Source organism: Alosa alosa, chromosome 12 (assembly GCF_017589495.1).
Source record: "Alosa alosa isolate M-15738 ecotype Scorff River chromosome 12, AALO_Geno_1.1, whole genome shotgun sequence".
Lineage (NCBI taxonomy): Eukaryota > Metazoa > Chordata > Actinopteri > Clupeiformes > Clupeidae > Alosa > Alosa alosa.
Window position 1 is genome coordinate 35,258,031 of NC_063200.1, and position 22,139 is coordinate 35,280,169.

A 22,139-nucleotide genomic window follows, 5' to 3' on the forward strand; every position below is an offset into this window, starting at 1 on the left:
TATAAAGTTCACAAATATGAAAAATACATTGTACGATTGTCCGTTACAAGAGCTTTGTATGAGTCTTTGAATGAGGTTAGACGGTTCAGCGGTTTCAGTCGCATTAAACGTTGAATTTGGTCGGAAGAATAAGAAGAACAGCGATAACTGTCCATTGCATTTACATATAGGCTACACTCACTCCGTTAGGAGGCAACTCTCAGTTCGCACTAGGCTACTTCAGCTGGAAGTTTTAACAACTGTGGACTTGACTAGTGTGCTTTCGTTCAGCTGTCTGACTGTGATCATCCAGAATCGTGCAATAATGAAATTATTCCACCTAGCCCATCAGTAACAAAGTTCGAACTAGTCACTGACATAGTAGACCTAACTTTTTTGCATTGCATGTAAATGCAATGGACTGTTATCGCTGTTGTTACAGTGCATGAAAATGCACTGTACTGTTCTTCCTAGGCAACTTCTTATTATTATTACAGTGCATGAAAATGCACTGTACTGTTCTTCCTAGGCAACTTCTTCTTCTTATTACAGTGCATGAAAATGCACTGTACTGTTCTTCCTAGGCTTCTTCTTATTACAGTGCATGAAAATGCACTGTACTGTTCTTCCTAGGCTTCTTCTTATTACAGTGCATGAAAATGCACTGTACTGTTCTTCCTAGGCTTCTTATTCTTCTTCTTCTTCTTATTACAGTGCATGAAAATGCACTGTACTGTTATTCCAAGGCTTTTTCTTCTTCTTATTACAGTGCATGAAAATGCACTGTACTGTTATTCCAAGGCTTTTTCTTCTTATTATTCTTCTTCTTCTTCTAACGCAGTTAATGCAGCTTAAAACCGTTTAACGTGAGAAACTTCATTCAAACTATGTTCGTGGGTCTTACTTAGGACATGTGGGCTTTGTATTTTTCAACTTTGTAACTTTTATACTTTTTTAAACTATTAATGAAAAACTAGTCAAAATTTCCCCATAGACTTAACATGGGCTGATGACATCACAATAGAGCCGTTAAGCAATTAGAATCCTATGGCAGGTGTTCGGGCCACCTGCATCAACTGCCAGTCTCAGGCTTTAAGCATACAAACTGGCCCTATTAAGACTACACACCCTATTCAACTGCTTCTTCTGCCAAAAACTGTTTCAAAATAAAAGTCCTCACTACAATATTTCACTGTTAAACAATTTAACCCTTTAAACTACTGAACTTTTCAACTGTTCAGCCATTGTAACTGTTACTTGTCATCAACTATGACTCCTACCCACTGTAGCTAGTTAGCTAAGTTAGCTAAGTCACATGGTTAGCATAGTTAGCATGCTAGTTAGCATTTTTAACAAAACTGCTAAAAATTATTAGCTAAGTTAGCTAAGTCATATGGTTAGCATAGTTAGCATGCTAACATGCTAGTTAACATTTTTAGCAAAACTGCTTAAAATGATTAGCTAAGTCAGCTAAGTGACATGGTTAGGATAGGATGTTAGTTAGTTAACATGTTTAGCATAGTTAACATAACTGTTAGTTAAGTTAGCTAAGTAACATGGTTAGCATAGTTAACATAACTGCTAAAAATAATTAACTAAGTTAGCTAAGTCACATGGTTAAGATACTTAAGATTTTAACATTGTTAGCATAGTAACTTGGTTAACATTATTATCTTTGTTAACATAGTTAGCATAACTGCTAGCAAACATTAGAGCCATTCCAAGTGTCAGTTATCGTCAACTATCTACCTAAATAATTTAACCATTTAAACTATCCACTTATTTAACTGTTCAGTCATTCTAACTATATTAAACCTCATCTACCTAGCAACCAATATAGTTTGTTTTTACTCTGTGTGATATTTTACATCATATTTTTGCCTTTTCATGCACTGTATTTCCTTCAGGAAATGCTTTTTTATTATTATTATTATTATTATTATTATTATTATTATTATTATTATTATTTCCGCTTACCACTTTTTCCGTACGCAATTTCTCTTCAACAGTTTAACTTAGAAACTTCATTCAAACTTTGTAACGTAGGTTTTCAAACAGATCGGGTTGGTATGACTTTTCAACTTTGAAACTTTTATACTTTTTTAAACTATTAAAGAAAAACATTTTTAAAATCCCCATAGACTTAACATTGCCGATTGTGACATCATAATACGGCCGTTAAGCAATTAGAATCCTATGGCAGGTGTTCAGGCCACCTGCAGCCTCAGGCTTTAAGCATACAATCTGGGTCAATTAAGACTACACATCCTATTCAACTTTTTCCTCTGCCCAAAACTGTTTCAAAATAAAAGTCCTTACTACAATAATCCACTGTTAAACAATGTAACCCATTAAACTACTGAACTTTTTACATTCAACTTATAAACGGTCTACTTTTAAACTATCTATCTATTAAACTAGTTGTCTATCAACAGCTTTTAAACTATCTACATTCAACTTTTAAACTATATACATTCACTAGCTGTCTATCAACAACTTTTAACTTGTCATCAACTATGTCAACACTTCATCAACTATGACTCCTACCCACTGTAGCTAGTTAGCATGGTTAGCAAGTTAGCATGCTAGCATTAACATCATAACATTTTAACAAAACTGCTAAAAATGATTAGCTAGGTTAGCTAAGTCATATGGTTAAGATAATTAGCATGTTAGCATGCTAGTTAGCATTTTTAGCAAAACTGTTAAAAATTATTAGCTAGGTTAGCTAAAGTAACATGGTTAGCATAGTTAGCATGCCAACATGTTAGCATAGTTAGCATAACTGCTAAAAATGATTAGCTAAGTTAGCTAAGTAACATGGTTAGCATAGTTAAAAATCTTAGCATAACTGCTAGCAAACATTAGAGCCATTCCAACTTTCAGTTATCGTCAAATATCTACCTATACACAGCCATTAAACTATTTGAATATCAACATTCATTCAACTTCCAGTCTGTCAACAACTTTTAAACTATTTACCTTCAACTTTTAAATGGTCTACTTTTAAACTATCTATTAAACTAGCTGTCTATCAACAACTTTTAAACTATCTACATTCAGCTTTTAAACAGTCTACTTTTAAACTATCAACTTTTATTAAGCTATGCAACCACCATGTCTATCCTAGCATCACCGTAGTAACCATCTCTGTATTATCTGTTGTAACTATACATGATATTTTACATCAAAACTTTAGCATTTTCATGCACTGGTAATTCCTTGGAATTGCATTTCTAGTTCTTATTCTTCCGACCAAATTCAACGTTTAATGCGACTGAAACCGCTGAACCGTCTGACCTCATTCAAAGACTCATACAAAGCTCTTGTAACGGACAATCGTACAATGTATTTTTCATATTTGTGAACTTTATACTTTTTGAGATAATTACGATAAAAGAGCAATAAAATCCCATAGACTTAACATTGACTGCCGTGGCGGCAACTTTTAGCATTATGACTTGACCTGCACCTGAAGGCAATCAACAGCTGGTCCACTGCAATCTTTCTACCACTGGAGCTGTGAATCTTCTGAACGTTTTGGCCTGCCGTGATCCTTTACTTGCTCGTAAAACTCTCCTCCAGAGGCACATTTCTCTAACTACAGACAAGGTAAGTGGTACGATTTTTGGTATTTGACTCATTTGTGTCGTCAAACATTATGTTATGTAGCATTCTATACTATAGCTATGTATGAAATGATGGGTCACAAGTAGCCAAACTCGGTAGTTCTAACGTTAGGGGAATAGTTAACGTTAGCACTTAGAAGCTATCCTATCCGTTGATATTTATTATGTAAGGAAAGTTATGAAACCCACCTAATCAACGTTAATAAGTCGTCACTTTAAATTGACCGGTTAGCTGTAGGTTTCGATAACGTTAACGACATTCAAACCTAACGTCGCTCCCAGCTAAGCACTGACGTTAACGTTACATTTGCTCACTAACCAGTAGCGTTTTAACTAACGTTATACCATCTGGCTCTTGATAATCTGTGGAAAGGGATCTGATGAAAACCTTACTGTTTGGAAACGGATCATATGACCAAAGTACTGTTAAAACACACTACAGAAGTTGAGGTATAACGTTTGTGCTGTCAACATAGATACAGAGTATGTTTACTTTGCCTAGCCTACTCATTTCTGCATTATTCTGGCCTATAAATTAAAGCTTCCCAGTTGTTGTAGGCTACATCCTAAAGTAGGACTACATCGTAATCTGTAGAAAAATGTGGATAACAGACCTAGCAAGCTGTAAGATATAGTGTAGTTGGTTATCAAGATGCTTAATATCAGAATGGTCCATCCTTAAGACTCAGTTTATGATTATCAACAGCAACAACACACCCTTTGCCTACAAAGTGTTCTAAGCTATTTACTTTAAACTGTTCGGCTATCAACTATCCTTAAACAGAAATTAATAAAACACAAAATGTTGCTTTGTTTTGCAGTGAAATACTATAGGCTAGTATATTTAACTACGATTACAGATTTATGGTGCAACAACCTCACTTAAATGTTTAAGTTGTATTGAACAATTTGTCTTTTAGGGACCAGACCAGTGTGGTGATGACCGTGTATTACATTATGTGTGTGCCTGTCTGTGTGCACATCCTGCCAACCATACATCGCTGACATTAACACTAACATTAATTCCTAAAAACATGTGACCATATCTCAACATATCTGCACATACCTTTGAACTATAGACGTAGATCTGAGATCTACACTGAGACATTCGGAGTATTATATTGTTGCAGGAGGACTATGCCGACAACTATATGAAGCATGCATACATTTGAATCATGTGCTGTGACATCTGTGAAACGTAGCTGTGCTGTTAGACCTCTGTTTTTAGACCTGAGCTGTGCTGTGTGAAAATTAAGATTCTAACCTAAGTTCTGTCTAAAACTGATCATCTGAAGGGCTGAATCTTGTTCTTCAGTCTATATCACCATCAAAAGTGACCTATTTATTACAATTAACTGAGACCTCTAGCTCTTGCTGCCATTTCAGAATTACCACTGATAAATAGATCTGTTTTAGGATAATATGATTGGCATTATCAAGTTCTGTATACACACACACACACACACACACACACACACACACACACACACACACACACACACACACACACACAACTGTGATTTTTTTTTTTTTTTTTACTTCAAGCTTACATTGGTTGTTAAGTGTTCATTAGTGTATTCTGAGTATCATTCTGCTGTATTAAAACAAAGAATGTTGATCAATATTGAAATAACAATTTATTTTACTGACTGTCATATACTCTACAGGGTTCCCGTGGATCCTTAAAAAGTCTTAAAAAAGTATTAAATACAACTTTCAGTTTTTAAGGCCTAAAAAGTCTTAAATTGACTGGAATGTCTTGAATTTTTTAAAAAGGAGGTATTCAATTTGTGTATGGGACTGCCAGAAAGTAGAGAGCGAGTGAAATGTCTCCATCCGGTTTTGTGTAATTGAGGCTCTAAGGCTACTGAAGGAAGTGTAGTGGTTGCAGAGTGAAGGTGTTTTTCACAGGTGTCGTTAAAGGTGTGAAAATGGTAAAAATATGCCTTACGTTTCGTGCCTAGTAAAGTTAGTAGGCTTATTAAAATATTTAAATAGTCAAAAAATTGAAGGGAGTCCAGTCCAGTACACATGCAAGTAGCCTAGGCTACTACAGACACAGGTGAAGAACAGCCTCAGACAGTAGCACAACCAGATATGTACAGCCAGCTTCAAAAGCAAGCAGCCCAGACCCTAAAATTGGGCATTTATAGCTGTGAAGGTAAATACACAATTTTTTTTTTTGCCAAAATATATTTGGTAACGTCTGTAGACATCCAAAATGGGGTGGGTGTTAAAATTAGTAGAAAAAAACTATTGCATAAAACAGTTTTGAGTTGTATCTTTTTTGCCGTGGTATAGTCTTAATTTTTCCATTTAGATGTCTTGAAAAGGTCTTAAAAGTCTTTAAATTTGCACTTGGAAAATGTGCAGATACCCTGACTCTAAGCTAACATCTAATCAAGTAAGTGGTTTTCAAGAATACTGGACATGTCTATGTAATCTGAATAATCATACTGTAAGTAATTTAATGTTATACAAAGCAGCTTTTTTGCATTTACATGCAATGGTAATTCCCTGGAATTGCATTTTCTAGTTTTTTATGTAACCTAGACCTAGTATCTAATGTTACGTGGGGATTGCAAGAACACGAGTGAAAACAATTCCTTACTTGTAACCACTAAGTGCGTGTGTCATTTATTAAAACGGTAGAAAAACTGAATCAAAGACGGTGCTGTCCAACAAAAACAGCATGGAGTTAAAACGTTAATTTAAAGTCCCAGGCATTTAAAGGGACAGCGATCACTTAAGACATAGGCCTACACCACAACTGAGTGATGAACGTGAAATGCTTTGAATAGCCTACAAAACACTGCATTTAGATGACAACTTCGTGAAGAACCATGCTAATCTAGTTAATTGTTTATGGCATTCACATTTAAAGCATTCAATAGCCTATGAAAAATTGATCAGTCAGTTAAATTGTTCTCATAAAAGGAACAGCAGGCCTACAAAATATTCCAAATAGGCTAGTTTTATTGCAGTGACAGAAAACTTATACTGCAACATATGAGTTTAAACCATGTTAAATTTGAAAGCATTTAGCTAGTGACAGGAGGTTTTAGGGAGTGGGGGGGGTGTAAGAGAACAAACTCTGTAACCTACCTGATTTCACAGTCTCGGATTGCTACACATTTTGAAGTATTTAAAAGAATCAAATCGTTGGCTTAAACCGGGACGGGACCCGTAGGTTCGGGCCGGGTTCGGGTCGAAAATATAAGCAAATGACTCGGGTCGGGTCGGACCTCGGGCTTAATCTTTTCTGCTCAGTGAAAAAAAACAAAAAAACATTTAACCTATTAATCATCGCAGCTGTTCACCGTAAAGAAAGTCTGCTGCTGCGTGCAACGTGCATCATGGAGAGGGGCAGAGGCAGACCTGCCGCTGCGTGCACGCCTTTAGCCTGGAGAAGAAGATGGAGTTGTTGAAAAGTAGGCTAAACTTGCCGCAGGTGAATTCACCATCGCTACTACAGGAGTGGGAAAATCAGAGGTCTGGAAAGTGTTTGGAGTGGTGCTGGATTCTGATGGAAATTCTACAGGTTATGTGCAATGCTCAAAATGCAAGGTGCTGATGAAATATGTGACCCTGCAAGTCGCTTTGGTAAAATTTACAAAATTAAGTTATTGTGCTCATATGAACGGCCATAAACTAAGCTTTCCAACGATATGTATATCGAGGGTATTGCAAAAAGTATCGCTTAGATAACCGCATCCAAAGTTGGCATGGTTCTGCCGTCACGATACGCCAGAAGAGGAGAAAATCACCAAGTAAATTGTCACACTAATGTGTTGAATCTTCACCTAAATAAAGTCAGGGTTTAATAGTCAAAACGTAGCCTAAGCTTATGTTTTACGTCGGGCCGCAGGCCGGGTTCGGGCAGATAATTCATGTTGATGTGTCGGGTTACATCGGGTCCGGGCTTTAAAAGCCACGGGCCGGGTCGGGTTGTAATTTTTAGGCCCGTTGAGAACTCTAGTGTAAATAACTTTTTTCCAAGACATAGAATTATTGCTCCATAAGCTTTTCTTCAAAAAATTTGATCGCTTCAGATACAACATATATTTCTACTCCTTAAAACAGCTATATGGATGTTCAATCATTTCATTATATTAATGAAAGTTTCTGTAAACACAGTAAAGCACAATAAAGAGTAGTGTTTTTTTCTTAAAAATAGTCTACCTTTTATAGAATGTTAAATTTGCTCAAATATGCAATACATTTAAATGTAATGGTTCACAACGTGAACATTAAGTTTTGACCCACGGCTCTCCGCCTTGATTATTTTTTGGGCCTTGACGGAGAAGAATTTGGGCACTCCTGATCTAGCCATTGCAAATATAAATGCCTTGAAATATGTTTTGTCACTGATATGTTAATTGTCACTTGTGGAATGTCATTGTTATTTATGTGGTACCGTAGATGTAGTAGCCTTTAGCTTCTGTCAACCTGGCCAAAATTGGAAAAATGGAAAAACTTACCCTGCCCCAAATTTGCTTTGAGTGAAATCTGAAATAAATTTGCTTGTCCCTATTGCGTACAGGACCCCTAAAGCAGCACTTTGCAAGTTTTGTTCTAGAACTAGCTACCTGAAATGCAAGCAAAACCTTGCATACATGTGTCCTTCACATGCCCATATACCATCAAAATGAATGAATGACAGTGACTTTCTGAAGGACCAACCTTTTGTGGAGTTTCAACTTAGAGTTATACATTATATTTTAATCAAATGTACTTATTTGACTTACATTCTCACGTGATCCTTAGTATCTGAGGAAAGTTATAAGGAGGCAGCCCAAACTCTGCTGACCATTGGAAACCCAGGTCATGTGAGACAGATCAACTGTGCATCTAATTCCGGTAAGTTGAACACTATATGTTAAAAAAATGGCAAGAACTGCATATTGGTATGCTGAAAGTATGCAAGTTTTTATGCCGGAAACTTTGTATTGTCAAGACTGGCCAATTGAATAATTCCAGAATATGCCCTATTACTACTAAATGACTACCAAATGTGGGCTTGCTTTGCTTTGTACTGGGAAGGGAGACCTCCTGGGAAAATGTTGGTGGGCCATTAAGAGGTCTTCAATCTTATCATAAACTCAATGCCCCAGTGTTGGGCACTTGCCACACATCAGGTGGCATTTCTATGTGTATAAAAAAGCCATTTCAGAGGTAGAGAAAATTAGAGAATTGTTAAGAATGTAGTTACAAAATGGCTTGGGGTGCATTATATGGAAAGGTAATGTTGGAGCTATGCCGAAATAGTTAAAAAAAATTAAATATCAGTGTCGGGTGAATTAGGAAATGTTCTCAAAGTAGCATTATGGCTGAAAGCTGCTTGGGATCCCCCCTGTCAGGCAATAACCATACAAAAAGTTAAAAACAGATGACATGATGCGCGTCACTGACGTAATGCGCAAATAATATAGCCTAGATATTCCAATATATTCGAATACATGTGTTTATTTTAGAGGGGATATTCGAACGTCATTTTTGAGCAATTTTGACAGCCCTAGTCCACTGTAGGCTACGCCAATCATCTGTTAACACCTTCCACCTAACCCCGGTGATTGGGGGTCGCTATAATGCGTGTGAAATGGCACCATTGAGTAGCCTATGCGAAATAGCCTTAAAATCGTTCCGGTGTTGTGTGCCTTCTTGTTTCTCCACCTACTGGTTTCCTTGCGCGTGCATGCGCTGCAGCAGTTGTCAGACATTCACAAACAAGTTGTTTTAGGCGGTTTGAAGTCGCTTTTCATACGCCATGAGTGCTCGGCTACATTACAGCCACTTGGACAAAAGACATGTAAAAAATATGTTTTGAAAACTAGCATTAAACTGGATTCGATCCCGTAAAAGCAACACACGCGTGACTCTCTCCAGCCTGATTCCCTACTCTTTGAGCCAACTAATATGTTACGCGATACAATTAACTATTGTAGGCTACCATCAATTAATAACGTAGGCAACACCCAGGTAACATGTTGTCCAGGCTATCTGAAACAAGTGGTTGCCCTTCATCTACAACAACTGGTTACCTTGGGCTGCTACGGTCGTCAGTGCACTGTGCACAGTAGGCCTATGCTACTCTTTGTGGTTGATCAACTAAAAATAAAAGATGTATTTGGTGATGACGTTATTGTAGGCCTAGCAGACCTAAATTCTGAGAAATTAAATGGTACGAGAAACGATCTACATCGCACCACACCGCGATGTCTTCAAGGGTTGAATGAAGGGAGTTTGCAAAAATTAGCGTATTTTTCAAGTCAATAAACATTCTTAATTTTTGAATGTCTTTGTCAGGGAACATCTGACTTTTCAAAACCATAGGCCTGGTAGTCGCTCAGACAAGGAGTTATAAGATAAAGGCAATACCATTTGTGTCACCTAATGCAGTTCAGTGAATTAGCAAGATGCCATCAGAAGTAGGGGTGGGCGATATGGACAAAAAATAATATCTCAATATTTTTTGTGATTTTGACGATAACGATTATTAGTCGATATCCTTTAAAAAAAATGTTTTGTTAAAGTCTGAGTTACTTTACCGCTAATTATTTATGAATAGCATCATTACACCAATAACCTAACCTGTGACTTTTTAACCAAATCAACCAATGCATTGTCAATCTGACACATTTCCAATTCTGCCCCCACTTGGGTGTGTGGCAATGACATGGTCTAGCCAGCTACATTAGAGAAAATGAATAGGCCTAACAGTTTCCCAAGAGAAAGTCTGAGGCTGAAGTTCCTTTCAAACCTTTACATAGGATTCACTGTAAAACTAAGCAGACCAACAGAGTACATATCAGTTATTTCCTTCTATGTAGGCTAGCATTCCAAGTTACAGAATAGAAACTAATGCGTTAGCTTATGGCTAATGTATATGAGAAATCCCATAGAGATGCTAACGTTAGCATAATCGGTAAACGTAGATATTTACAGCGAACTTCAGTCCATTTACAAAAGAGTTACTTGAGAATAGTTAATTGTTTACAACTGACTATTAAAAATACTCAAAGGCTAATGTTTTCTCTCCATATAATACCGTGTAGGAAAAAACGTGACCGTCTCATCAATGCTACTTGAACAGAAGTAGCCGCATAAAATCCCAAGTAGGCTACTCTCGCTGCACAAAATAAACATTAGGCGTGCGTGGGATAACGTTCCCAGATAGCAAACATACACTGGGACGGTACTGGGCCACACCTACCACAACGTCCGGCACGGATCTGCATAATGGACCTGATCCGGCGTCCAAACGCACATCGGTCCAAAATTGGTCTGGATCCGTTTGACGGATCTGGTACCAATAAGGGCTAACACTGGCCCAGTTCCGTATGGTAGTCTGTGTTACTGACGTGTTCCAGATCTGTTTATCATATGCAATACGGGTCCGCTTATTGTGTGTGGTACGGACCCGTTTATCAGCCGGCTTTATTTGACATGTGAAATGTGATTGGTAATTAGGGCTAATTATCCTGAAAAATCTGTTTGCTACACATTTGCTAACAGGTTCGTTATAGGTTCACCCAGGCTAAAGTTCGTAACGTTTTCCCAACAGCTCAACTGATAAACATAAGCTAGGCTACAAACACAAGGGGGTAAAAAACTTTACACATAAGTGTCATTATTTTTTTTATTCAACAACCTGGCTGTAGAAGTGCAATCCCAGACAAAGTTTAAGTTGTGTCAATTCCACTGTTCCCATCGATATTCAGGCTGTCTTCCTCAGTCATCTCCATGGTCAATCTGAAACAACAAAAAATAAACATGAGCCATTTATTCCTTTTTGAAAATAGGTTAAGTCACAATTACAGTTAGTTATTGTGATGGCTGTTTTGCTCAAGCTAAGCTAGTAGCCTAGCCTATATTGCTGGAAAATAATAGTATAACCTTACAGTAAAGTTATCAATCGCTCGTTTGCTTATTGTTGTCTCTGAATAAACCAACAGAGATAAAAAGTAGAAAAGCAGAGCCTAACTTGAAAAGTTGGGCTGTCCTAGTCCAGGCTGGCAAATCATGTCAAAAGATTGACAGTGAGCAAACCAAAGATCCTTGATTAACGTTACTGCTTGGACTTCTGCATGCGTGGCAAGAATATGGGGTTGTCTCATAGCACTGTTTGATCTGACACAAACAACAATTGACTACTTTTACCACTGCTAGGTAATAATAAAAATAATGAAACGAGCATATGATCAATATTGAGCCAACTATATCTTCTTTTCCAGCCTTACTGTAGAAATGAAGTGGCCATGGGAACATAGTGCACCCCCATGGTTTCTAAATTTGTGCCATTCCAAAATACCTTTTTTTTCTTTAGCAGCCAGTTGACAATGAAGTAGGGAAAGGTCAATTTAGCAGAATCAGCACCTTAATTAATATCATTACCACCTGGGTCTGCTGTGAAAAAATGGTCCTTCGGCTCATATCCGTATCACAGGTTTGGGCCAAATCGGTGTTTTGTATTTTAAACGCATCTCCTGACTTCCAGTTGAGTTGTGGAAATTGGACCTGGGACAAATCTGTAAACCGGTGATAAAACAGCATTGCTAGCAGAGCTGAAACCTGTATCAGGAGCAGACCTGGCCCACAGTCAGATACCGTATGTCCGCTACAGACGGATCTAATGGCTTTTATGCGGATCCGGCCCAAAGGAAATTGCTATGTGGGTTGTGACCCACTAGTGATCACGTTACACTTGCTCTGCTGCAGCCAGGGGCTTCTCCCACATACACCTCCTGGGAATGTATGAGTCTTCAATGCGTGATTTCGAGTGTTTTTTCCCCATAAGTAATTTAAATACTCGATAATGTCAAATTGCACATCGTTAAAACAACAATCACAATATTATCGCAGACGATATCGCCCACCCCTGATCAGAAGCCAACAATCATAAAGCACCTGTGCGCGCGCTCTCTCTCCCCTGCTCATGAAGCTGTCTGCATGTTGTAGGCTAGATTTGCGTGAGTTCTTTCTATCTACTTTACTTTTGTGAGTTGCGACCACCTAGGCTATGCTATAGACGTTCTATGAGGTACCAGTGTTTAGCTGTGTCACAAAACAATAAGCTTTGTCAGACTGCTTTTAAAATGATATTCAGGGCTACATACATTTTAAACATTCGGGGCTGAAGACCCGACAAAGCCTTGCGTTAATTCTTCAGTTGGGAAGTGTCAGGAATTTTCATACGAGAGACTCTCTCATTGGTGGTTAGTATATGGAGTAGGGGATTGACAGCAACATAGCCAATCACATTATTAGAGATGCTGAATTTAACATTAACTGCGATGTTTGATTTTAAATTAATGTAAATTTAGCCGGGACTGTAAGCTGGCACACGTGGGTGCTCGATGTTTTCCGTGGGTGCTCCGTCGCTCGAGCACCTATCGGTTCGCTCGAGCTCGGTATCGGGGCCTATGACAAGCGTATCTCACGGTTGCATCCATTACAAACAAACATGCAATGTGAACGTCTGGGATTGGGGAGAGCACTAAATGATCTACTGAATAAGCACAAAGTCAAGCCTTGAAAAACACTCTTTAATAATCCAAAAAAATAAACGCTAATGAAGTAAACTTGTGACCATCAAAAATCGTTTATCGCCTGTAACTCCGTGATAACAGGACGTAATAGGAAGGCATTTGGCTGAGCAACGGAGGTTAATATGCTCTATATTTTGTCCAACTGATGTCTGTCTATCATCGTTGCACTCGGAGAAAACCAGAATGTTTAATTTGTCCTGCGTTTCTTCTACGGCTGCAAACGGGATTCACTCGTAGTTAACCAAATATTTCTTTATTAGGGCAGGGCAGGCATATTTCTGGCTATTAATTTATTTCTAAACCAGTCTGCAGTGAAGTCTGTGTAGGGTTTTCCAGGCTCCATTTCTTTTTACGAGACACCCTGCTCACTTCTTGTGAGACATCTGCCGGTTGTTTGGGTTGTTGTAGCGTCGTTGCAGCGTCACTGGAAAAATACAAATTAAAGTTGCGTAATACCGCGTGATCCCGCGAGCGGACCGCGAGGGAAGCTGGCCAAGTCGAAGCACTGCCTACTGTATAACTATCCTTGACCAGACTGTGGTCCAATTGATTGTATTAGGCAAGGCCGTAGTCATGATGTCAACATTGGGGGGGACCAAGTCTGTGGTGGGGTCTGAGAGACCCCCAAACAGAATTTCAATACATTTCCTACCATGCAAAAATATTATTAAAAATCACAAACAAGTCATTAGTTAGGTCAGTCAATTAGGTTATTCCAAACTTTTGACGGACATAGGCATGGCATGGATGTATTATGAACCCCTGGACACAGATGCCCCCCCCCTCTGGTGAGTTTTGTGAAAAGATAAGGGTGGAGAAGAAGCAACTTCACACAGAGTCTTGGGCTTCAGGGCCCCCTGAACTCTTGGGCACAGGAAGCCCATTCAGTAATCCATCCCTGGACCCGTGACTCCATTTGTGTTCAAAATGTATACTTTAAAAGAAATTACAAACAAGAGTACAAGAGTATCTTATGATAACCTCTATATTACACAGAATGTGGTTCTTTGACTTATTACATACACCTGAAGATTTTTTTAAACTAAGGCTTAGACTCATAGGTTAGGAGCCTAATAAGATTTTGTCTTTTAATTTAGATTTTATTATGCTGGCGGCTAATCACACAATTTTAACGTAGTTTGAAAGGGACAGGATTCAGGAATAGGCTACTAAGACAGGCCCTCTTCTGTCTGACTCACCTCATGTTACCCCTGTATGCATTATAGACTGGCTTCTGACAGAAATTACGTTTTGTGCCAACATGTAGAAACACTAGGCCTACTACAGCCTTTAATTGGTGAATGGAGGTGCAAATTCCTTTCTTTGGTTATTGTCCGCGATTCACATTAACTGTAGGCTATCACGTATTGTAAACGTTTTTTTCCAACTTGTGCGCCGTCGCCACATTTGATCACATTTTGCCTGCATGGATGCGCGATTGAGTGCGCATCTAGATGCAACAATCATTTCTAAGAGGCCTATAAACGGTAATTTCTGGCATTACTACTAGCATATGAAGGCATTATTTAAGTTGAAAGACATGAAAGAAATGACACAGGCTTGCACAAATTCATCATTTAAAATAAAACGTTTCACTTTCGCTATCATTGCGAGAATAGGCTACAATATGGAAAATGTTCCCTTTCAGTCTGATTGGCTCCAAACATGTATGGGATTTCCTTAGCCTGTGCTACACCTTTCCAAGAACTTTTGTGAAAATTGTACCGGTAGCTTTTGCGATATTGTTGACAGCCCTACCTCACCGCAGTAGGGTGCAGTAAATGGAAGCTTTTAATAGCGCACGCCACTAACGAAAAACGGAAAATCACCAGGACAAACCACTCTGGAACAATAGGTCACTAATTTGTGCGTTATTTACGTTTGATTACATTTCAGATGCGTGTTGGTTTCCTGTAGGCCTAGTATAGCGCTTTATTCTTTCTTTATTTTTCTATGTCCGTATATTGGGGGGGACATTTTGGTCATATTTGAATATTGGGGGGGGACACGTCCCCCTCAATGTCTATGGTGACTACGGCCCTTGTATTAGGTGCAATTGAGCGATCATGGCTCCAGTGACTATCAACTTGCAGGGTTTTTTCTGCACGTTTGGAGAGAGGAGACCAAGCCTTGGGTAGATGGACTACCACAAATTTTATGGATTGGATGAGGCTCCAAAGTTTCTCCCCAGGGGACTCCGTATGCCCGTAAGGCACTACGGAGTTGCAGGTAGAAGAAAAAAGAAGTACCGGTAAGTTGTAATGTAATTTCCGGTCTTGAAAAGATCTGAGTGCATAATCTGATATAATGTCGGAAAGGGTATTGATCCCTTTATCACTCCACTGATAGAAGGAAATCGGGTGACCACCCAAGCGAAGGGCATAATTATTAAATAAAGGAAGGTGAGGTGAATTTTGAGCGATTTGTCAGAGTGTGATTCCATGTTTCTCCATGTGGCAACAAGATATGAGATTAAAGAGCCAAACTTGGATTTACAGGTTTTAAGAAGGATTTTTGAGTAAATTAAATCCTGAAGCCTATGTGGTCTTACTAAATTTTCCTCTAAAGAATGCCAAGCTACTTGTGCCCCCGGTTTTAACCAGGTATGAAGAGGTCGAAGAGTTTAGGACAAGAAATAAAACTGGAAGTTTGGAAACCCAAGACCTCAGGAGAGTTTATGCCTCTGCAAGATGGACATTTTAATCCGTGGGTGTTTCCCTTTCCAGACATACCTAAACTGTTGATGTGTTGAGAAGAAGTAGTTCAGCTGTAGAGTAGAGGTCTGCACTCCCGCGGTAGACCCGTTTAACATCCTGGCAAGACTTGTTTATAAGACGTTTGGTGAATACTCTGTTTTTGGGACACGTAAAAAAAAAATTGAGCGCATACGGGGAGTAAAACAACTTGTTGCCGTTTTGGGACATTAAGCTACGTTAAGCTTTTTCACGTTAAGGATTTTATGTCCTTAATTTATTTATATATTTAGGCTACTTGCACAAACCCTGGATACTTTTATTGCCACACAACAATATTGGTGGTAGCCTATTTGTTGTTACATTAGCTTCAGAACGCACCGCTTCAGAAAGCTGCACTGCTTGTGAAAGAAGGGGGTGGGGGAGGGGAGCTTGCAGCCAAGTGTCGGAAAAATGCATGCGAGCACAAACCGAGAGAACATTGAAGGAGTGGCCGATCCTGGAGCTCTGTACAAAAAAGTGAGCACAAATCTGGCACAAACCGACAGAACAGCGAAGGAATTGTCAATCCAATCCAATTGCCAATCGTTTTTTTGCCTTTTTTATTCATGCCCATTACTACGATAGAGATAGCCTATTCACATTCTGCGTTCACTCCAGCGAGAGTAAAATAAATGTCTTAAAGGCTGTGTCATAGGCTATTTGCTACGATATTTAGGCTACCTTTGTTACAACAAGTCTGCCCATTCAACTTTTAACTTAGGCTATAGCCTACAACAGTCTAATTTCGCGTGTCAATTCAAAGACCATTTCCATTTTTGGATTAGACTAGCCAGTCTCTATGCTGTGGCAGGGCACACCCAATGAAAATAAATTAACGCAACACAACACAGACCCCGCTTCACTCGCGTCAGTCACTGAAATGAACGCAACACAGAACCCGCTTCTCACGTCAGTCACTGACAGTAGGCTAGAATAGGCCTATGTGCATCGGGAAAAACACTTGGTAGATAGATAGATAGATAGATAGATAGATAGATTGATAGATAGATAGATACTTTATTGATCCCCAGGGGAAATTCAAGAATTAAGAGGATTAGGATAAGCGCAGCGCAGCAGCAGTTTGTGACGCTGTTTATTAGTGTAACCTCATGTATGAAAACTAGTATTGCCAGGCAATACTACTTTAAAAAGTAGCATTGCCGTGGCAATACTGGTGACTGCGGCATGAGACAGTAGAATGTAGAATGTTCATTATTTCAATAAACACGTTTTCTCTGAAGCACTTTCCCGACTTCGTCTTTCTATAAGCATATTATGGAGATAGGGTAGAAAACTGGATTTAACTAAACAAATGTAATAACTAAGTAAACTGATTGTTTACTCTACAGTAGGCTATGTTCTCCTTCTCAGGCTGTACAGTAGGCCTATTGAAAGTAGGCTAATGAGCTTAATAGACACATTGACGCTTCGAGCCTAATGACTTTCACACATGACTTGAATGATTTACAGTAGACTCATTAGCGCTCCACATGTAGAGACTGTGCAGAATACAATGTGTGAATGGTGTCAATGATTTACCAATGTAATAGTCTTCTGCTGGGTTGCATGTAGCCTACATGTTTTCAGCCTTTATTGGTTTAATGACCATTTTTATTTCGAAAATATTTCTAAAACTTGAAAAACTCAGTGTCTAAAACTCCGTGACATTCAACCCTCTTGTTGCTAGCTTGGTGCTTTGATATCTTTTTCATTGTCGTTTGAACGTCGGCAAACAGGCATGTTGCGGTTGCAATTTAAGTGAAATATCTCAACCTATCCCACTCTGATATTTAGAGTTGTTTCGTTAAGATAAAATTCTTGTTTAAATTTTGGGTTCGGCAAAAGACATTTTTTGCCTTTTTTTATTCATGCCCATTAAGTAAGTAAGTAAGTTGCCATATGCCCTTTGGTGCGTAGTGGGCTACTGGGAAAGTTTTTCTCCAGGGCTCAATGTCAGTCAGCGTCAACAAAGTTAATCAAGCAGTTCAAAAGTAACTTTAGTACCAAATGAAAACAAGATCTTCCTCAAAAACGTTAGGCTGTGTGTGTGGAGAATCTGATGGAGTGTGCGAAGTGAGGGGAAAAGTTGAGGACAGAAGATTTAAAAATAACGTTCACTGTGATTTCTGTAGAAGCGTAGGCCATAAACATGTGTCTTATTCAATAGCACTATTGTTGTATTTCTTCATTCAGAGCTAATGACAGTCAGTCAGCCTTTGCATAAAGAAATAGGCTATAGTCTATTATATCACAAATAAGCTTGCTTGTTGTACCAATTAACAGAAATAGCTGTTTTCCTGAAACCTGACTCCTTTTTATCTGATGTCTGAAACCTGACTGATAACTTTTCATCTGACTCCGCTTCTTCTGACAGCGGTTTTCCTGAGACCTGACTCCTTTTTATCTTATGTCTGATACCTGACTCTGACTCCGCTTTTCCTGAGACCTGACTCCTTTTCATTTGATGTCTGAGACATGACTGTGTAATTCCGTAAACTTGACTGGTTTTCCTGAGACCTGATGCCCTTTCATCTGATGTCTGACACCTGAGTCTGACAGCTGAGGATGTCCTAAAATGTACACTATACAGTCGGCATATTACCTTCCTTTGTATTCATGTAGCTTTAAATCAATGCGCGTTCAACTTCATGCAACATTGCACAGATCTGGCTGAACATAATAAATGTCTGTATTTATTCTTGCAATTGCAGCTGACAACTGTTGTATGCTTTCCAGAAAGTATAGAATTATAATATGATTTTTCTTCCAGAAATTGCAACTCAGGAACAGCTCACTAGTACACATACAGACCATGGAAGAACAGTTTCTTCAGAGCCTGACATGGACAGGAGTGTCCATGGAGCCTCATTTTCCGGCAGAAATTCAAGACCGGTATATGAATTAGTAAATCAAGATAACTTTTTTTTTTTTTAAATGCCAGGATACTTTTTGTAATCTATACTAACAAGTACTTATTTTTACAACAGGTAGTAGAAGTCTCAACAGATGTGTCTCAGCTGGCAGAAACTAACTGCGAGGAGCCGATATTCATCATTTCCCTAACTGAAATATCACCGTCCTTCATAGAAACACTTCCCCCTGACACTGACCCCCCCCTCTCCCACACTGAGCTACTCCTCTGTAATCCAGAACCTCTCCAATCTCTCACAGAAACTCTCCCCTCTGATACAAAGTCACTTCCATGCGTCACCGACACGCTTCCCTCGAATGCAGAATGTCTGCCATCTTTTTCAGAAATGTGCTCGACTTCCCATGAGCCCCCCACATCTCTCACAGAGCCCCATAACTTGGTCACAGACATTTTCCCTTCACTGAAAGAGACTCCTCCTTCCATTACAGATAATCCTCCCACTGTTATAGGGCCTCTGTGTTCTATCACAAAGCCCAATCCAATGACCGGACAATTGAACACAAGACTAGTGCAAGGGTGAGCAATTCACTGCATGAATGCAATTTTATATATTTCTCTGCTCCTTTGCTTCTGTCAGTGTATTCTGCTCATGTCACTTTCTCAGTTGCTTTGTCTCTCAAATAGGGCTGGGACAACGTCCAGCGTGTCGATGGCGCCGGCGAAAAAATATGTAAAAATCGATGGCGCGAAAAAAAAAAAAAAAATATCTGGCGTCGATTTGTCAAGCATAAAGTGTGCCGCTAAATATTTTTAACTTTACACCTTCAGTGTTCCCGTACGTTGACTTATCTGTGACTGGGCGGCACGAAATCAAAATCGGCCACCACACACTGATGTTCTATGTTGTACTATTTAAATTAAAGATAAGATAAAATCCTTTCATTGAGCTGTACTGCGCTTTTTACGCACACAGCCTTTCCTTGCCCCGCCCGCTCTCTCTCGTAACGAGGTTAAGGATTGCTGTTGCCACATAGAAGCATTGCATAGAACACGGCGGGCTAAATTGCTATTAAATCCGCTTAGCATCGTGACCATGCTGCGCAAATTTGTTCAAAACTGCTGCATTAAAGTTAAGTCTGCTAAGGTCTTATCACAACATAGTACATTGAGGAGACTGAACTAAGTTAAGTTATGCAATCAAGCAGTATCTCAAAGCTACTGTTTGGATGTCAAGTTTAGCATGCTTACTTACAGTTGCTTGTCAATTTCGTTACTCATACAGGGCTCGTTTTATTGACTCTGACACTGAATGTTTGCAAAATCCCGATGTAAATGGAAAAGTGTTTTCCAAGACTCAAAAGTGCTTGTCCCAAGGAGAAGTAGGCTACGAACCGTTATTTGAACTAACTACATTATGAATTGCATCCACACATCAGCAGCCTTTTAACTGTGTTAATGTTACAATTTCAAGGATTCCATCATGAACGTCTTAAAGTGACAGGCACTCAATTAGACATATACACTACTGAACTTTATTGAATGCTACCTCTGACTAAGAATGCATGACTTTGCACTTGTATAGTCTTTTATTTTGGAATTTTAAGAGCAATAAACATATATTGCAATGTTAAGGAATTAATGTTTTTTCATTCAGATATGTAAATCAACATGTATGAGTTGCTATTAGTCAATTAATGGGGAGATAATCGAATTGGACTGAAAAAATGAATCGTTAGATTAATCGATGCATCGAAAAAATAATCGCTAGATTAATCGTTTAAAAAATAATCGTTTATCCCAGCCCTACTCTCAAACAGTCCCTCTCAATACCTATGTCATGCCATGTGGCAACTGTTTCTGTGTTATGTCAATTTTGTCTTTGTCTACTAGTAATGGAGATATCATTGAGACTGATAGAAGAGCAGTGCCACATCTGATGGTCACTGATGCTCTGGTACCTGTGCCAAAGGAAGAGGAAGGAGACAAGAATAAGCAACTTGTGTGTAATATAGACATCTCATCACCAAATCTTATTCTAGAGACTTCAGCCATCCAACGGGTAAACTGCAGACTTTGCCTTCAAGCTAATAGTTTGTTTCATAAAGATGTATCAACTGAAGTTGAGGGCATGGTAGATTGGGCAGGAATTGTCATCCTGTTGTATTGTCAAGTTTCCTGCACTGTGTTAAAGTTTGATTTTCTGTGTTCTAGGCACAACACAAGTGCGATCAGGTCTTCCTTTAAGACAGGTTTCAGCTAAGTATATCCAAGCAAAGACCCCCCCTGTTTCTCAAATCTGCAAAACTGATCAGTCAAGCTGTATACCTTCATCTTATGTGAACTTACCAGAAAGTAGAGTCAAAGACATTCAGAAGGAGCCTAAGGGAGTCACAGGTTCCGATTTGGAAGAAAGTGTGTCTTTCTATGACACTACTCCTGAAATGCCTATTGCTATTAATAGGTAAGTGTGTCTGTTATTTAAAAAAAAAAAAAAACTAATACAACTTCATTGACAGATTTTGTGTGATCATAGTAGATGTTTTTTCATGGCTAATCGTATATAATATATAGGATCAATATTCATTCATACAGTGGTTTCTCAATGGCCGAGTTACACAAAACAGTGGAGGGGTGCTGGGACCCCTGGATAAGTATCGCACTGATTTTCATCTGAAGTGATGGATTTTTTAACATTCTCATGGTTTTGCGGTGGAAAGGAGTTATGCAAGAGATGTGGGAGCATAACATTAATTTAAGTTGAACTTAAATCTTACCTTGGTGGAGTTTTCGGTGTTCACCTTTGACCATGTCTACATGCACCTGTACATCTTTATTGGTTATGGTATTTAGCTGACACTTTTGTCCAAAGCTCAATTACATTAACTATTTAACTATTACAATAGTTAAAATTAACAGTAAACAGTTTTTAAAAAATTTGACAGGTACATATGCGTTAAATAAATCAGTAGTAATAACAAATATCAATACAATGTCAAATATCAATAATGAAAATAAACAAAAAAGCATAAATATGCAAACCATAACTCTAAAATCAATTAATTAGGTGTAAACTGAATATATTAGTCGGTAACACTTTATAATGAGGTGTGTTAATAATTACATTAGTACACAGGATTAGATGTTATATAATCCCTTGTGCCAAAATCCTAACCCTAGGTAAATACACATTCAGAAGCCTCTACCCAAATTAACTAAAAAAAACACGCTAACCTCCAATCTGCCAACCAATGGTCACAAACACAAGACAAGTGGCCCATCTAACAGTAATATACAGAATGCAGCATGTCATTGGGGTTATCAAGTGGGCACCCTCATTCACAGATGTTTCGTTAAGTTAGGCCCACGACACCTTACC

The 22,139-nt window shown here is 38.7% G+C and overlaps 2 protein-coding genes across 3 annotated transcripts in view; both read left to right on the plus strand.

Moving 5' to 3' along the window:
* The window catches only part of LOC125304164 (transcription factor TFIIIB component B'' homolog), a 102,444-nt gene extending 81,333 nt beyond the window's left edge, over positions 1 to 21,111 (plus strand). For both annotated transcript variants that reach the window (XM_048258231.1, XM_048258232.1), the window contains exons 17-21: positions 8,376 to 8,468; positions 18,662 to 18,783; positions 18,879 to 19,339; positions 20,654 to 20,822; positions 20,975 to 21,111. In XM_048258231.1, the coding sequence (XP_048114188.1) occupies positions 8,376 to 8,468; positions 18,662 to 18,783; positions 18,879 to 19,339; positions 20,654 to 20,822; positions 20,975 to 21,007 (878 nt within the window). In that variant the 3' untranslated portion in view covers positions 21,008 to 21,111. The remainder of the gene's footprint in view (positions 1 to 8,375; positions 8,469 to 18,661; positions 18,784 to 18,878; positions 19,340 to 20,653; positions 20,823 to 20,974) is intronic.
* The window catches only part of LOC125304165, a 63,660-nt gene continuing 62,545 nt past the window's right edge, over positions 21,025 to 22,139 (plus strand). The window contains exon 1 of the mRNA XM_048258233.1: positions 21,025 to 21,224. Coding sequence (XP_048114190.1) covers positions 21,205 to 21,224 — 20 coding nt within the window. The 5' untranslated portion in view covers positions 21,025 to 21,204. The remainder of the gene's footprint in view (positions 21,225 to 22,139) is intronic.